Genomic DNA, 18050 nt, shown 5'->3' with positions numbered 1-18050 from the left:
TAGGTATATAAAATATTTATGAATATTATTCATAAAAATATTCATCAGCTATCTTAGTACCCATAACACAAGCTACGCTTACTGTTGGGCTAGAAGGCGAATTTTGTATAGTCGTAGTATATTTATTTATTTAAATTAGATTATGTTTGTTTTGTATGAGCATTATTGCACACAACAAACAGTTTCATAAAAACATTTTATTTTGCTAAATAAATTTAAAATAGGAAAAAAAGTTAAAAATAATAATCTTACTTTATTTAAAAATATTAATTATATTAAAAACATTGTAATAAAATAATTAATTTAATTCATCATCATCATAGGCTGTTGTCCACCACGCTGGCCCAGTGCGGTTTAGTAAACATACTTAATTTAATTAAATAAACGTTAAAATAGTAAAGTATTTTATAATTATATTATGCTGTGATTCAAATATTCATTCATTTAACACGAGCATATTTCTAAAGCTTTGTAAATCATTGTAAGAAGCATTTTTTTGAAGCGTACAAGGTAGATTGTTTACATTTGTGCGGAAATCCGTAACGATCCGCAAATATCCGCTTCTTACAAAAGAGATAACCCGGAAATATGAGACCCATTACTGTGGTTGATCTATTTGTTTGTAGACCTAAGTCTATCTACTAATATTATATATTATATCTACTCGTATCACACTGGCCTGTATCACGATTTCCTCACGATGTTTAACTTCACCGTTAAAGCAAGTGATATTTTGATTGCTTACAAAAAACGCAAATAACTCCGAAAAACGAAGCCGTACCCCCTACCCTAGACACATTTTTATCTACCTGTTAAAATATAAAATAGAAAAACAATTTTCCAATAAAAAAGGTTGTATTATTATGAGCATATGAGAACCTAACAAAAAAACAATATAATTCTTTTATTAGAAATATAAAACGAGGTGTGGATCGAAACTGCCTACCGTATATTTCATTGAAATAAAATATTAGTTACAAATTTAAGCGCAAATATAAAAATTGCCGTCTAATGAAATAGAAGGACCTTTTTTAACTTCTTAAACGCCATTTTGTCACATAAAATTGTCATCGAAACTTTAAACTACTAATTAAGTTCATGACCTTTGCAATAAAAGTTATTCCAGTTCTTTTGATATAAATTATTATGGGCTGCCAGTATAAAAGCTTTAGAAATTAAACAAGATCTATCAAGCCAGTTTATGTTTGAAAAGTATTAGCAAGATAGTGGATGAAAAAAAAAAATAAGCAAACCTCTTTCGTTTGCTTCTTGACAATATCTCTCCTATTCTGTCTCACCTGTAATTGACTCTGTTATCAAGTATTTTAATTTCTGGCTGGCCAGAGACTTGTTCTATTGCCTAAATTAGCTAAAAAGTTACCCTGTAACCACATTTTGACCAATTTCTTCGAAAATTAAAGAAATTACTGTATTAAATTGAAAAAAAACAGCAGTTAACTAATGCCCGATTCGCCCAAATAAGTAACTCCTAATCTAAGGAGATTCCTAGACATACATCAACCGTTCTTCAAGTCAACTTAAGAGTTGGTGAAACATGTTTTTTTCTATAGAGATCGCCTAAAACGTTAGGCTACACGCTTAAACGAATTAAGCATTTCTAAAAGTAACGTCATCAGTGGCGTGCACTTCATACGCGCACAGAAGCGCTGGTATATATTACTGGCAACGGATGAGGATTTTGCCATCCTATCCCATTTTACTTCTTTATGCTTACCCTGCCACTGAACTTCAACTGCACTTTTCCAATATTTATTTATTTATTTATTTTATTTATTTATTTAGCAACGCACCCCGTGAAGACATTACAGTTGCCCAATTCGTCTCCCCGGGGCTATTAAAAGAATGTATGAACGAGCAATAATAAAAACAAATTAAATTAAATTAAAACAAAAATAAACTATATAACATTAAGAATTAACAAAAAAAAAAAAGCAATAACAATAACCAAAAATTCAAATTCAAAATAATAATAAAACAAAACATTCAAACATATAATTAATATCTTAGATTACCTACTCTCTACTCTAATAACATTTTAGTTTGCTATTGGAGCTGAAGCGGCGGGGTGTGAAATATGTCCAGTTCCGAATTACTATTAGTTAGGTTAATGAGCAAGCGTAGCGCACGAGTCAGTGGGGCGTGCGTGGTCAATAAGACAGGGTCAAAGTGCGGTCAAGGCACTAGTTAAAGTCTGTGATGAAATTTCAATAATCATCTGGGGAAGTACTACCGACAAGCTTATTTCGGCCACCATCATTGCTGTGTTCCGATCTGAAGGGCGTGGTTGCCAGTGTAAGAACAGGCACGTGAACCTTACACCTACGCCTATGGTGGACGCTGTGTGGCACTTTGTGGAACATGTTCCAAGTATGCGAAAAAGGGTTTCTGTGTTTCTCTGCGTCGATGATTTTCCACTTACATAGCAAACACAGCTTCGATAACAAAGTTAGTTTTTGCTCGTCGTGACTACTTATAAAAAGCAGCTTTCAATAATGTGTGACTTCGACTTGCGTCAGAAGTGTTTTCTTAAATCCGCTGATTTTGATTTTGCATCTGACTTTAAAACAGACAGCCCTATTCTTTCACCGAACGATTAAGTTTCCATTTCGAAGTTTAATTAGATAATCCCCTCAAAGGTTGGAGTTAATCTGACGTCGGTAACTCAGTCCACAATCCGGTATAATAACAATAATTAATTAGAAATGGTAATTCGTTAACAATTAACAAAGAGAAAGCCTCCATACTTCATCAGTTTAAAGGAAGGACTGAAATCCGAAAGTTCATAGGTAGAATATTAGATAGAAGCAGGCGTTACTCTGCGGAAATCCATAATATATTATTAGGATTACATGTATAATAAAAAAAGCTTGGGTATGAATTGCTCTTACTTCATAGCTCAACATTAACTAGACTGTGAGATGGTGAAAGCAAAAAAAAAAACCTGGCTAAGTTTGCTGTGGGCTCTTCTTAGACCAGGGCCCGTTTGGAACCCTCCTAGCTTTAGTTTTAAGTTAACGAATGCAATTATCACCATCACTAACATTAGTGTAACATGTTAAATATATGAACGCTTCATTACTGCCTGTGAATTTGAATTTGAATTTAAGCTTAATTTGCTATATCCCGAACAGCAGGAGAATCTGTATGGTGTAATTTATAATTTCTTCAATCCGTATACTCCACACGAAACAGATCTTCGGCAATGTATCCTCTACGCACATTTCGCTCCGAAACCGCAGCATCCTCAGGAGATGTTGACTTTGCAAGGAATAATTGTAAAGTCAACTTAAGTCAATCAAATTAAGCTTCGTTTTCATAATATTTCATAGGTTGAGATTGAAACCTTTGGACTATTGTTGTATTGTATTTAGACGGCCGATTGGCGCAGTTTGCAGCGACCCTGCTTTCTGAGTCCAAGGCCGTGGGTTCGATTCCCATAACTGGAAAATGTTTGTGTGATGAGCATGAATGTTTTTCAGTGTCTGGGTGTTTATAGGTATATTATAAGTATTTATGTATTATATTCATAAAAAATATTCAACAGCTTTCTTAGTACCCATAACACAAGCTACGCTTACTTTGGAACTTATAAGACCTTTATATGTACAGTTTATGCAATAAATGAATGATTATGAATATGATTTATAAGTAAGAGATAAATAAGAGGTTTTAGTTAATATATATACTACCTGCAACGTCTCCATCAACCTAAGGCAAAGGTGTTAAGCCTCAAGTGCCTGGAATTGCATCGGCTACCACGCCCTCCAGACCGGAACACAGCATGGTAACAACGCTACTTTGCGGATGAAATAAGCATGAAGGTAGTAGTACACCAAAATTAAAAAAAAATCATTTATTTCAAGTAGACTTAATATAATCACTTTTGAAACGTCAAGTCTGTCTGCGTGTAGTGACTCTACCACCGGTTCGCAAGGAACTCAGCAGTTGCTCTTTTCCAATATCAACAATTTACATTTTACATTTTAAAATTAATTTTTCTATCTTGTGTGAGATGAAAGCCGGAGCCGGAGCCGGATGCTTCCAAGCAACCTTGACATTAAGAAATTCATCAATTGTATAATAACCTCGATGTAATAAATGTGTTTTAACACATTCTTTAAACTTATGCATTGGTAGGTCCAAAATTACCTTAGGAATCATATTATAAAAGCGTATACTCAATCCCACAAATGACCTACCTCGGACGAGCTCTATAGCAAAGATTTATACTACAACTAAAAACTCTATACTCTTTTTATAAAAAATAGATACACTTTTCTGCGCGTATCCAAAAATCCGATAAATTAATACGCTGTGCCTTTTCAAATAATGTAAAAGTTGGAAAGCCTTCCACCTGAACTCTCAATTATACTGAGCCAATTTATCAAAGGTCTTTCCTCAAAATTATCCGAAGAACTTACTAAAAAGTTTCGTTAAGTAAATTAGACTTGCTTAATAAAACCTGCCACAAATGGAGAGAATTCAAAATATAATGTTACTTTAAATTTTAATAAAATAACTCTAAATTGTTAGATATAAATGCAAAGTCGAATTCAAAAATTCTTTATTTGCAAAGCGTTCATACATATTTATTATATTAGAGTGATTGTAATAACTTCCTTCGTTAACTAAGGCTAGGAGGGTGCCAACGCCCCCTGGTCTAAGAAAAGCCCCAAGGATACCTAGCCGGGTCTTGGAAAAGTCCATAACAAATTTATACTTTGTTGCTTTATGGGTATAACGTTATTCTCAGTCAATTTATGTCCATCTAACTCATTATATATATTTAAGAGCACAGCTAAGTTTTAACAATTATTTTTATCAGATACTTATTTATCATGAGCTATTTATCGCCATCTAGTGGTCGTCGGTAGTGGTCGCCGCTAGTGGTCGCCGCTAGTGGTCGCCGCTAGTGGTCGCCGGTAATAGTCAAAGACAGAATCCATAATCACAGAATTTGCTAATGCACTGACACTGATACTGTGACGATTTGCCTATTTTTTTTCAAACATATTATAATCCAAATGATTAAAAAAGAGTACATATGCGTATTATTGATTATTTAATTTAAAAAATATATATATTATTCTGCACTCCTTGTCTATCTGTCTTTGTATATGATACTTTGTATGAGGAAATTGTATATTTCTCATACAAGGTTTCATATACAAAGTTTTTTCTTCAAGTATATATAGAGAAACCAGACGATAGCTTATTCTCTTCTCTAAGGCTCGACACTTAAATTAAGCAACGCAAAGTCATTTTGCATTAATTATTATAAAATTGAAAAGTTTAAAATTAATGCAAACGGGCATACTTTATAGAACTTGTAAGCAAAACAAGGAACGTATGTAGATGTTGTCCTTTTCATTCTCAAACTAGTTGCAAGTTAGTTCGTTTTCGGTAAAATAGCATTTAAACTTTCAAAACATCGACAGTGACCCATCTCTACATGGAACCTTCTTCTAGGTATCATTTAACAATTCAATTAAACTTCCCTATTCTGCGAACTTGCTCAACTGAAAACAAAACAAATACGAACTACGAAGATAATCAGAAACCTAGCAAAGTCATCCTAGCCAACGAAAACTGAACTTTATTCTATATATATAAAGTTGGATCTCAATTAAAAGGCAGCGTTTTAAGATGACGTACCTTTTCAAAGGTATTTTCTTTATGAAAAAGAGTGCAACTTACTTTGACATTTTACCGAACTCAAAGGACTACCAACGTTGATTCTTTAAATATAAGGTATAAAGCCCTTTGTTTATAATTTTCAAGTTTAATTTCCCGTTCATTTAACATCCATTTTGAAATGATTTCGAGATTTGAAAAGCATATTTTTAATGTAATTACCAAGTATTTTAACCAAGTATTTTAAAGAATTTCTTGCCGGCTCTTCTCAGTAGAATCTGCTTTCCGAACCGGTGGTAGAGTCATTGCAAACAGACATACTTGACGTTTCAAAAGACGTTTCAAAGTTTAAGTATTTAATTAAACCGACAACCTTGAGACCTATGACCTGCTTGGTGGAAGAATTAAGCTTGGCGGTAGTACTTCCCCGGATTAGCTCTGTCACAAAAAGTTGAACTACAACTTATTCGTGTCGTTGTATCCACTCAGTTTTAGTTGATCAATGGTTGACCTCTCACATAGCAACTTTCGCATTTATAATATCTGTAGGGAACGCGAAAAACGCGGCTCAAAAACATAGTGACAAATTTTCTACGTATCTTAGATACAACAAACAGACAATGGGCTTGGCGACATGTGAGAAAGTTGCGGGATTTTTTCCCCTAACATAAATACCTACCATTATTATCGCCGGAGCGTCAACGTTAAGATAATTGCGCATTGTTAAATTGTATCAAAGGCATTAAACTAACAGTGGTTTTGTAATTGCAAGCCGTGTATTGAATAAATGGAACCGTTGTCTATTTAGAGTTCTGTACCTTAACTTTATCAACCTATGTGCATTATCTATAGTCGCGAAGCTTATGGGGCAATGGGCAGAGCACTTCCATGCTAATATAATAAATGCAAAAGTGTGTCTATTAGTTTGTTTGTTACCTATGTGCGGCTGAACTGTTGAACCGATCTTGATGTGATTTGGCACGCATGTAGCTTGCATCCTGGAAATGGACATAGGATAATATTTATCCCGGAAAAACAGCTAGTAAGATTTCCCCGCAAGATTAAAAAAATGCATTTTTGGAAAAGACCTTATGCATTCTGGAGATGGCCATAGGCGGTGGTGTGCATAGGGGTTATGGTTAACCAGGGTAGTCATAAAGAGGGAGGTTCGCATAAAATTGAAAAATTCTCCTATATAAGTTGTATAAACTTCTTAGAGTAGGCAGTGTCTTCGTGCAGATATGAAGTGCACGCCACTGGCAATAGTGTATATTTTATTCCAGGAATATAAACGGTTCCTGCGGGAAAATAAGCGAACGAAGTCCTGGACAACAGTCAGTGGCGTGCATAGTCTATGCACAGGGTATGCAGATGACATAAAATAAAGAAAATCTCCAGTACGAGCTATAAATAATTATGGGTAGGCTTTTATGTAACTCTTACAATGCCTATCCTTAAGTTTTTTATATCTACTGGAAATTTTCTTCATTTTATATTATCTGCATACCCTGTGCATACCCTTTATGCACGCCACTGACAACAGTCGTATTTTAATACCTTATAAGACCGGTGGATGTTAGGGTCCAAGATGGACCACGACCCAGCATTGGAAACCGCAGCGTTAATAGACCCAAACGCGTCGCACCACAGAAAACATGTCGCAGGGAAGCCGTAGAAAGGTATGAGCAGCACAAAACATTTTTTGAGGATACATATGCCTACAAAAAACCGATATTGACGATCTTATCTATAAAAAACGTCCCTATCAACTCACTGACTGACTCATCAACGCCAATTACTAGAAAACTCATTAATCTAGAAAACTAAGAATTTGTACCTAGTTTCGCTTTAGAATGAAGCAAATAAATTAAACCGAGGTTTTAAAATTTCTGAATAAAGAGGATTCATAATTTTGCTTCAAAATTGTCTTGTATTAAAACATATTGTCACAAAAGTTGACATAATGTTTTTGATAACAGGTGTGGTTTATACGTCTACAGGTAATAATATCTCAATGGAAAAGAGTAAGGAAAATTGATGCAATTTTAATAAATGGGGTCAAAAGCCTTAGAAGGATAAAATTGGCAATGATAATGAAGTACAGGATCCTGTATCTCGCCCTATAAAGAGATCCTACTCGAAGGTCAAGTGCACAGTCAAGAGAGAAAGCGTTTATAAGATCCAAGCTTTTGCCTGCGATTTCACTCGCATTGATGCTCACTTTGTTAATCAATTCGATTTATAGTTTTCGAAGACTTATTTTTTCATTTTTTTTTCTTATTTATACATACGCGTAAAATTTTAAAAAATGTCCATCAGCAATGTCCATCAGCAGCAAAAAAAGTGTTGCTTAACACCAAAAGGGACAGGCTAACACAAGCTAACACACGTCGACGTCATCATCTTCATCAACAACAGCCTACAAGCGTCCACTGCTGAACATAGGCCTTTCCAAGAGCGCGCCACCACACACGGTCCTCCGCCTTTCTCCCCCAGCCGCTTCCAACCACCTTTTTAAGGTCATCTCTCCAGCGGTCTGGAGGTCGTCCCACACTGCACTTACCGATTCGCGGTCTTCGCTCTAGAACACGTCTGCCCCGACGGCCATCGGTCCTACGACAGACATGACCCGCCCACTGCCACTTCAACTTGCTTATCCTATGTCGGTGACCTTGGTTCTTCTACGGATTTCGTCGTTGCGAATTCTATCCCGAAGAGAGACTCCCAACATAGCTCGCTCCATAGCGCGTTGCGCGACTTTAAATTTGTAGATCAGGTCGACTGTCAGTGTCCACGTCTCGGCTCCATATGTCATTACTGAAGACGTAACTGCCTTTTTCCGTTACATTTCCTTAGTAGCCTCGCACAACACCCGCGGGAAGAGGAAGGGTGACAGCTGTATTCTTATATGCCGTCTCCAAACGGCAATATCTGATATCATGTCGAATGCTGGCACTTCACATGCCTTTCCACAAGACAAATTTCTATAAACTCTCGTTTACACTACGAGCTATTCAATTTTGGAATGCGCTCCCACTAAATATATTTGAAGCAAAATCGCTTTTTACATTTTAAAAGCGTATTATTTTGCTGACGACTTTTAGTACCTAGTCAATTTTTAATTTTATTATGTTCTTAAGTATTTATGTATATAATATGATTGAGTATTTATTTTATATTTATTCATTATATTATTCTTATTTGTGCAATTTTGTTTATTTTTTTTTATTTTTTTTATCCCACTACAAGTTAGCCTTTGACTGCAATCTCACCTGGTGGTAAGTGATGATGCAGTCTAAGATAGTAGCGGGCTAACCTATTAGGGAGTATGGTAGTCATACCCCGAATCGGTTTCCATGCAACATCGCACTGGAACACTAAATCGCCTAGCGGCACGTCTTTGTCGTTAGGGTGGTAACTAGCCTGCCAAAGCCTCCCACCAGCCCACCACCCTCCATTTGTATTAAACTATTTGAATGTAGGTTTTTTATAATAATTTTACACCACCTGTCCTTTCTGGCTCGCGTTGTCCTAATCCTAAGGTTGACCTGACAGAGATTGTAGTGTATGTATTTCTATTCTTCTTTTATTTCCCTAACTTCTTAGTGGTGGTCAAATAAAGAGTTAAATAAATAAATAAATAATAAAACAAAATGTTCATGGATTAGAGTGGATTACTCGCTATATTTTCACTAATATACTTCAACTGTAAGGCACTCTAAAGCTACCAGCCCACGCACCTAGAATAAACCTTTATTATTTTTCCTTACGTCACTCATCCTCTCGCGTTTCGTATCGAATTTGGGCTTTTATGATTATCGGTACTTAAATTGAGTGGGGTCTTTGTACGTGATCTCTAGGGCTTGTAATGTTTAAGCTTCTTATAACCTTATGTTGGTTTAGTGATGACGTCACACGAGATTCAGCTAAAATTCAGCGTCACGTACAACCAATTGTTGATAGCTATACTTCGCTTTCAGATTAATCATGGGCTCGCAAATTATATCTCAAATCGATATTAGCGTGTAAATCTCAATATATGACTTCATTTAATTTATTTTGTTTGGTATTGTACCCTTAAAAGAACACAATTTTTGCCCTTTAACTTTGAACTTTATTACGCACAGCGGTTAGTTGGAAAGGATCAGCATCGCAGTGATAAAGACACTCCGACTGATCCTTTCATCAATAACATTTTTTGAGTTTGACATTATTTTTTTGTTCTTTTGATATATCCGCAATCCTTGCTTATTTATGCCACAAAGCAGCTTGCTGTGTTCCGGCTTTTTCGGTCCGAATGGCGTAGTTGCCGGTTTAATAACATTATAATAGACACTTAAGGCTTAAAGGCGCGTCGTGTCCATCAACGGCGTAGGTGACGCCTCACGTTGATGGACAGAGCACGGCACTTTGTAGATCAATATGGTCCTTGCATGCCCTGCAAATTGCAATATATTAAATAAAAGTTTTTATTTATTTATTTAAGTATTTTACACGATTTAGTGTTACGAATTTTAAATTGTATGTTATTATAGAAATACTAAATTAGAAAACATGTATTTTTTTCTACTTTATATACCAATCTTAACTTAATTGTGAATTACCAAGACGTTCCTGCTGCGTTGGTTACTGTTTTATAAACAAATGTTTTTAATTATTTTTATAAGTTCCTATGGGAACAGCCTAGGGTAACTTAACCTAGTTACATAAATAGTAAAAAAATATATACAACCAAGATTAACAATCAATCTCTCTTCTTTCGCGAGCTTGTAATTTTAAAACTCAACTCACGCTAAAACATATTTTAAGAAAGCAATTTTCTATTTTCAGGACGCGGAAACAGTCGAGAAACTGAACGAGAACGGCGAGCTCAGGAAAATGCTGAAGCCATACAAGGTATCTTTTTTAATTTAAATTGTTCAATTAATGAGCTAAATAGTGCAGCTTCATCAAATTAAAAATGTATGCTAAATATGAACTTTCTGTTTTCCAAAAATCCTGGAAAAACAATTTCCATGACTAAAAATAGTGTGTGTTGTGTCAAATGTTACTCTCCATCCTTTCAACTAACTAAATTCAAAGAATTATATCGATTGTTTGCTTAGTAAGGGTGTGCAGGGAGGACAAACAAACAAACACACTTTCGTATGTATAATATTAGTCAGTTAGTCAGAAGATTTACGTTTATAAGTTACTTATGATCAGTTATTGTGTAGTATGAAAATTAAGCTTAATTTGCTGTAGTCCGCGATAAGCAGTAGAATCTGTATGGTGTAATTTATAATTTCTTCAACCCTTATACTCCACACCAAACAGATCTACGGCAACCCTGTGTTGTTTCTATATAATAGTTATTATGTAGTGATTGTTATAACGAGTCCCTTTGTCTGGATATGGAAAATTCTTAGTACCAGTACATCGTTAGGTAAATAGCGGTAAGCGACCGTACTTCGCCGATCACATGAATTACATAAACTGTGTGTCCCGGATATTGTAACTAACGTAGGGTACTGCACGTAAGTGTTGTAAGAAGATAGCCACCAAGTCATATAAACATTACCCCAGCCATCAGACTATTTAGTGAAAACAATTGGTTAAGCCCGCCAACCCTCATTAAAACAACAGGGTGGGTACCAGCTCTACATACCTCTCCTGTTTTTAAAAGGAATTTTGCCCAACAGTGCATTAATGTTAATGAGCTATGGGTAATGATGATGGAAGCCTAACCTGACTATGGCTGACTATCCTGGCAAAATTGACCCAATCATATTGTAAGTTACGACTCATAAACTCATAAGTTATAACACAGGAAGGGTTTATGTTTAGCAAAGTCGAAGTTCATCGTAAATCTTTGCTCTACAATTTACAGCGTAATAGAAACTTGTATCACAAATTAATATATATTGATAGGCAATTTGCTTTAAATATTGAACATTATATTAATTAATTGATAGACGATGTACCAAGGTAGAGCCTTCAGTTCAATTTAATTGCTTCTGTTACAGCGAGGAAACTAGATCAATTAATCTCTGTTACAGTAAACCTATGGCAGTAAGATCGTCTTCGTGGTGCTGTCCAATACTTTGACTTCACCCGGCAAAAAAAAAAGCACTTATTCATGCGTTGAACATAAAAATCATGTAGAAATTCATTGATAGACATTGTATCAAAGTAGATCCTTTTATTCGCATTATTACCCGACTGCGAAAGAAGGTTTGCGTTATGTTTCTGAGTGAGTATTTGTATGTATGTTGATGTGTATATTTCTGTTGCACAGCCTAGAGCGTAAACGGCTTGTCGTATTTTTATGTTAGTGATATGACAGAAATCGGGATCTCTAACTTAAAATCAGAGCGGTCACCGCTGCGCTAGGGAGGGCATCGTTCAGGTGTTTTTTGCTCAAAGAGTTTCATAATATGTAAATTAGAATATTCTTGTTATTTTAACAAATTGGTCAACCATAAGATCACCGACATGCTTTAGATCCTTCGGTTCACAATAAAATATTGCAGAAAAGAGCTGTACGGTCAATATTTTAACTTAAATCACGTGAATCCCTCCGTGAAAAATTTAAAGAACTAGATAGCCTCACAATATATTTATAACAATATAGTATTTGTAAGACAACATATTAGTCTATATAAACATAAAGTGGATATAAACAGTCGACTTACAAGAAATGGTCATAAATTAGTGACATCTGCATATCGTCTGCGAAAGGTGCAGAAGTCATTTGTGGGATTGAGTATACGCTTTTATAACATGATTCCTAAAGTAATTTTAGACCTACCAATTCAAAAGTTTAAAGAATGTGTTAAAACACATTTATTACAACGAGGTTACTATACAATTGATGAATTTCTTAATGACAAGGTTGCTTGGAAGCATCCGGCTCCGCTTTCATCTCTCACAAGATAGAAAAATGAATATTAAAATGTAAAATATAAATTGTTGACATTGGAAAAGAGCAACTACTGAGTTTCTTGCCGACTTCTTCTGGTAGAATCTGCCTTCCGAATCGGTGGAAGAGTCACTACACACAGACAGACTGGACGTTTCAAAAGTTATTAGGCCTACTTGAAATATTATATTAGGCCTACTTGAAATAAATGAATTTTGAATATTTGAATTTTGAATAAACATTAAATCATTTTAGTAAACATTCATTACAATTAAGTTTATTTCACAGAATTAAGCACATACAAAACTCTTATTCAGCATTTACTGCATGCAGTACAGTCTGTCTAAAAACAGAGAAAGCCCCCCGCGCAAATCTTACGACACATCCGCAGAATGTTGCTAACTTTTCCGATTTTGCCCATTACATTGACATTGTAATGGGGAAAAAACCTTTTAGAACATTACAGGTATAATATTTGTTGCCATCTGCTAAATGAATTGAAGTTACTAACCGCCAGCTCGAGAAACACCACTAAAGTGGAGTGGTTTTTGATGCTTCAATGTTAGTCATGTTCCTAAACGGTTTCTATATATTCTTAATTCTTTTGTTTATTCATGTTTCAAATCAATCATGCATAAAAATATTCATCAGTCATCTAAGTACCCATAACACGAGCTACGCTTACCTTATTATTTATTTATTTTAATTATTTATACCGCTTTATTTATTTATTTATTGCTCCTGGATGGAAAAAACGTTAAAATTATTTTCTGTTAAAATAAATAAATATACTACGACAATACATACATAGCCATCTGGCCCCAAAAAAAGCTCGTGTTATGGGTACTAAGACGATTGATGAATATATTATAATATACATATAAACAAGTAGTCACTGAAAAACATCCATGTTTAATAACACACAAACATTTTCCAGATCTGAGAATCGAACCCACGGCCTTTGGGCAGAAAACAGGGTTGGTGCGTACTGCGCCAAGGGTCAATCAGTTATTAATACTTCCCAACAATATTCACTTAACCTCATCGAGTAGCTATTTCACCACTTACTTTCCACCCGCTTTTTAATATAACATAATGACAGGAAAGTGAAAATATTACAGCCAACAATTATTTTGCGACATCAACTTGAAATCCATAAAATTTGATTTTACGATATGATATAAAACTTCTTATTGCGAGTATGGTTAATATTTATTATTACTTTGTTAAATTGTGTAATAGTCTATATCTATACTAATATTATAAAAAGAAAAGATTTTTTTGTTTGTTTGTTTATTTTTACCCAATAGGCTCTGAAAGTACTGGACCGATTTTAACCATTTCTAAAGAAGCAAGCAAGCTAAACTATCACGAAGTAACATAGGCTATAATTTATTTAAAAAAAAATTAAAAGGAAATTGCAATAATAAAATCCAAAGTAGCAACATTTTTCTTTTCGCGCGCGATGAGAAAACTACATAAAATTATGCATTTTATCTTAAAATTCTTATGAAAATTAAGCTTAATTTGCTATACTCCGCGAAAAGCAGTAGAATCTGTATGGTGTAATTTATAATTTCTTCAATCCATACACTCCACACTAAACAGATCCTCGGCAATGTATCCTCTACGCACGTTTCGCTAAACCGGAGCATCCTCAGGAGATGTTGACTTTACAATGAATAAATTCAACAGACAAATTGTCATTATAAAGACAACATCTCCTGAAGATGCCTTTTCGTACTGACGATAGCCCTGTCATTAAGGATAGCATTTCTAAATTCATTCTGCCATCTTAAGATATTGGATAAGATTGATTATTAATTAATAAACAATCTTATCCAAAGGACATAATGGATTATTAATAAATAATCAATCTTACCTTCGGACGCAGAGCGAGACCGCAAACGTTGATTATACTAATTGCGAGTAATATGTTTTTGTTTGTCGAGAGTTCCCCCTCCCCCATCCTCGAAGATATTATCATTACTCTGTATTCGACTAATGCAATTATAAAATAATCACTAATTGCGGTTTATCCAACAAAAAAGATATGCGACACCATATCGACTGAATCCCCTCAACTTAACGCATTGAAATGTGAGCTTTGTACGATGTAACATTAAGTGTTGATATAATGCTTTCGACCTATCGATAACACAATAATAATAATAAGTAACTAAAATAAATGTAACGTAAAAAATAAACCGCCTACATGCTAACAGGGAAATAAATAAATCTGTTTATATTAGCGTTTTATTAATCGTAAAAACGTTGCAAATATCACTAATTTCTGTAAATACTTTTTTATAAATTTGATGATAAGTTTTACAATTTTCTCATTTCAGAGTCCCGATGCCTGCAACACTTGTCAAATGTGCGGTGGTTTCCGCTTGCTTCCATGTCGCATTTGCAAAGGATCTAAAAAGAGTTTACACAGAAATCACTTTACGGCCGAATTCGTCGCTCTTAAATGCATGAACTGCGACGAAGTTGGCCTCGTTAGATGTGAAGCGTGCTCTTGAAAAGGTTTAACGATTTTTACAGAATATAACAGAAGTCAGACAATAATAGTACTATATTTTAGACATTATAAAAAGTGCTACATAAAAAAAAATGTATAGAAGATTGATGCCTTATGAATATTACTCGCGTCGATGTGAAATATTATATTTACTCGTAAGAAAATATGATATAAATATTTTTAATATAACTTTTTTCAAGTATTGTTGTGGTCTACTGGGATCAAAATTGATGAGAATGCGATAAAAGAGGAAAAAAAACGTGCAAGAAATTTTCAATAAGCTTAATGGATAAGCAAAAAATATTAAATGTTTTCCACTTTTCCATTAAGCTTATTGAAAATTTCCTGAACGCTTTTCAAATTACTAGATAATATGTAAACTATATTTTTACATTCTCCTTATTTCATGTCGCCACTGACGAATGCTCAAAATTTTACTTATGACTACAGTGTAACGAAGAAAAGAAGAAATATAATTGTACAGCTAAACTGAAAAGAGCAAAGTTATTAAATAAAATTCATTATTTTCGCTTTTCTTATTTTATTATTATATGTAATGAATTAAGGAATGTTTTTCAAAATTATAAATAATCCTAAGCAGTCGTAGATAGATATATATGAATTCAGACACATATTATTTCAAAGTGTGTTCAAAAGCGATGTTCAAAATCGAATGAGTAAAAAAAATGCAATGGGCCATGTGAAAAGCCTGAGAACTCGCATTAACTTTTTTTTTAAATTAGAATATCGATCAAATACTGTGCATGGCTTGTTTTTTCTCGATTTTTAATTTGTACAACGTTTTCATTATTCGATCGCGTAAACAACGTCTAATTTGTTTCGTTTCTTTCCCGCTTCTGCGAGAATAAATCTGCGTTTTTAATCAAGCTTAGGAAAAATACACTTTATATTACGAATAATATTCTAATAATGCCAATATTTGAACTTTGTAATTAGGGTAACCTTTTAAAATGTAGAAGCTTGTAAACCGGTATGTAAGTGCTCGTATCGGTAAGGGTAAATTTTCAGAACAATATTAATAATAGACGTTTCTACGAATAAGTTTGCTTTAGAGGACTTCGTCAGGGAACTAAGTCCGTAACTTGCGGTTTGCTTGTGTGACCGTTGGTTGGGTTGAATACCCACTCTCTTCAATCTCATACATAAAGCGCGGAGGAGAGCAGGTGAAGCGCGAGGACGTGTATTCTTTCTTGATGTGCTTTTATATGTGCAAGGCAATGTAGGAGCACTCGAATATATCGTTTCCGAATCAATTTTATTTAAATATCCATTATTTCAAATCCTGTTGAAGGCCCTGATCATAACAAAGAACGCAAAACTATTATGCTGTACGCGATCGGGTTTCGAGCATTAAATATGTACGATAGGAATTGCTTAAATATTTTTATGCCTTATTTATATGGCGTGAATCTTTTTTGGAGTGTGGATTTAATATTATGATTAAATGCTATGACTGCAAATAAGATGATACTACTAGGCAACAATGAGATTTGTACACGATGTTTACTTTATGTGGTTTAAGATTAAATGCTCTTAGATTTCTTATGTGCTCAATTATACGGGAATAAAATAGAGTATGGTAGATTTTATATAATTATAATATAGTGATAATAAAAGTAAATCGTGTTATTGGTATACTTTGAAAAACAAACTTTTATATAATCATTTATACTGTGTTTAACTTATGTTTCTATTTAGTTACTATACCTGTACTTCTGTTAATAATATTTTGGTGAAATATACTTAATAGGTAAAAAAAGGACTTGGCTATCGATTAAAAAAACGCAATTGATGCCTGTAAAGTTAAAATATATCTCACCTCTTGCGTATTTGTCGGACAAAATCTCACTGGTAATAAAGATATATATTTTATTCAAAGTTTATCAATACAATGACTGTATGTTTAATAGGATATAATTATTATAATCTTTGTTAAGACTTATCGAAAATAGTATGCCATAAATTAGATGCAATACCTTAAGTTAGAAAACGTTGTATTTACGTTAAGAAATCATTACGTAAGATTTAATATTAAAATTTTTTTAATGTGAGTATTCCAGGACATAAACTTAAAGATAAAAGCACGAAATAATGCTGATGGTACATTATAGCAGAGTTGAACCACAAGTTTATAAAGTACATTCATACTTAATTAGAATATCATAATCGCTTTAAAAAATTCGGTAATTTTAACATTACCAGCGGTTAAAATATATGTATATATATATATATATATATAATCAGCTTAAAAAAGATGGTTAATGCAAATGTATCATTTACACTCAAGCTAAAGAATATATTATCCAATGTGCTAAATCTCGTTGATTTGAGTAGAAATATAAAAGGTTAATATTTCGGAGCTCAAGAATATTATTAGAGAATAAATAAAAAATCTAAAACCTATTTCTGAATTTTAAAATAGTGTTGTTTAAATCGAATATTACTTTTAAAGTAGCACATAATAATATTTTTTACATAGCGGCGTAAAATAAAATGTGATACAAATTATAAAAATGTAAGGTAGGTATTGTGAATATTAATTATATGAAAATTAATCTAAATTTTATGTTTCAATTTAAGAACATTATTTTTGTACGAGTATAGATTTTACAATTTTCAATTACGTTTAACAACATATTTTGCACTATGTTAAGTAACTTTAGGGCATTTTGTAAATAACATTTTTTCATTTAATAACAATATCGTGAAAAAATATTAAACTTGTTTTATTAAGACCCTGCTGCATTGCACAATTTGTTTAGCTTTTAATAAATTTCCATATATGAAGAAGCAGAAATATAATGCTTAATTAAATACGATCGGGAAGCTCTTTCTTCTCTTCTTTTCTCTTCTCTTTTTTCTTTCCAAAGAGCTATTAGAAGTTTCCAAATCAGTTCAGAAAACCTTTTTTTTTAAATGAGGGTTTGTTAGTCTGTTTCATTATTAATT

General features: G+C 33.6%; 1 protein-coding gene across 1 annotated transcript in view; it reads left to right on the top strand.

Annotated features, from left to right (window-relative positions):
• The window catches only part of LOC120625079 (glutaredoxin domain-containing cysteine-rich protein CG31559-like), a 113507-nt gene extending 97938 nt beyond the window's left edge, over positions 1-15569 (top strand). The window contains exons 4-5 of the mRNA XM_039892001.1: positions 10486-10551; positions 14905-15569. Of these exons, the coding sequence (XP_039747935.1) occupies positions 10486-10551; positions 14905-15081 (243 nt within the window). The 3' untranslated portion in view covers positions 15082-15569. The remainder of the gene's footprint in view (positions 1-10485; positions 10552-14904) is intronic.
• Positions 15570-18050: the final 2481 nt, after the last annotated feature.

The sequence above is a fragment of the Pararge aegeria genome, chromosome 7 (assembly GCF_905163445.1).
Source record: "Pararge aegeria chromosome 7, ilParAegt1.1, whole genome shotgun sequence".
Taxonomy (NCBI): domain Eukaryota; kingdom Metazoa; phylum Arthropoda; class Insecta; order Lepidoptera; family Nymphalidae; genus Pararge; species Pararge aegeria.
Note: the sequence above shows the minus strand (reverse complement) of the source record. Positions and strands in the feature narration are given on the sequence as shown.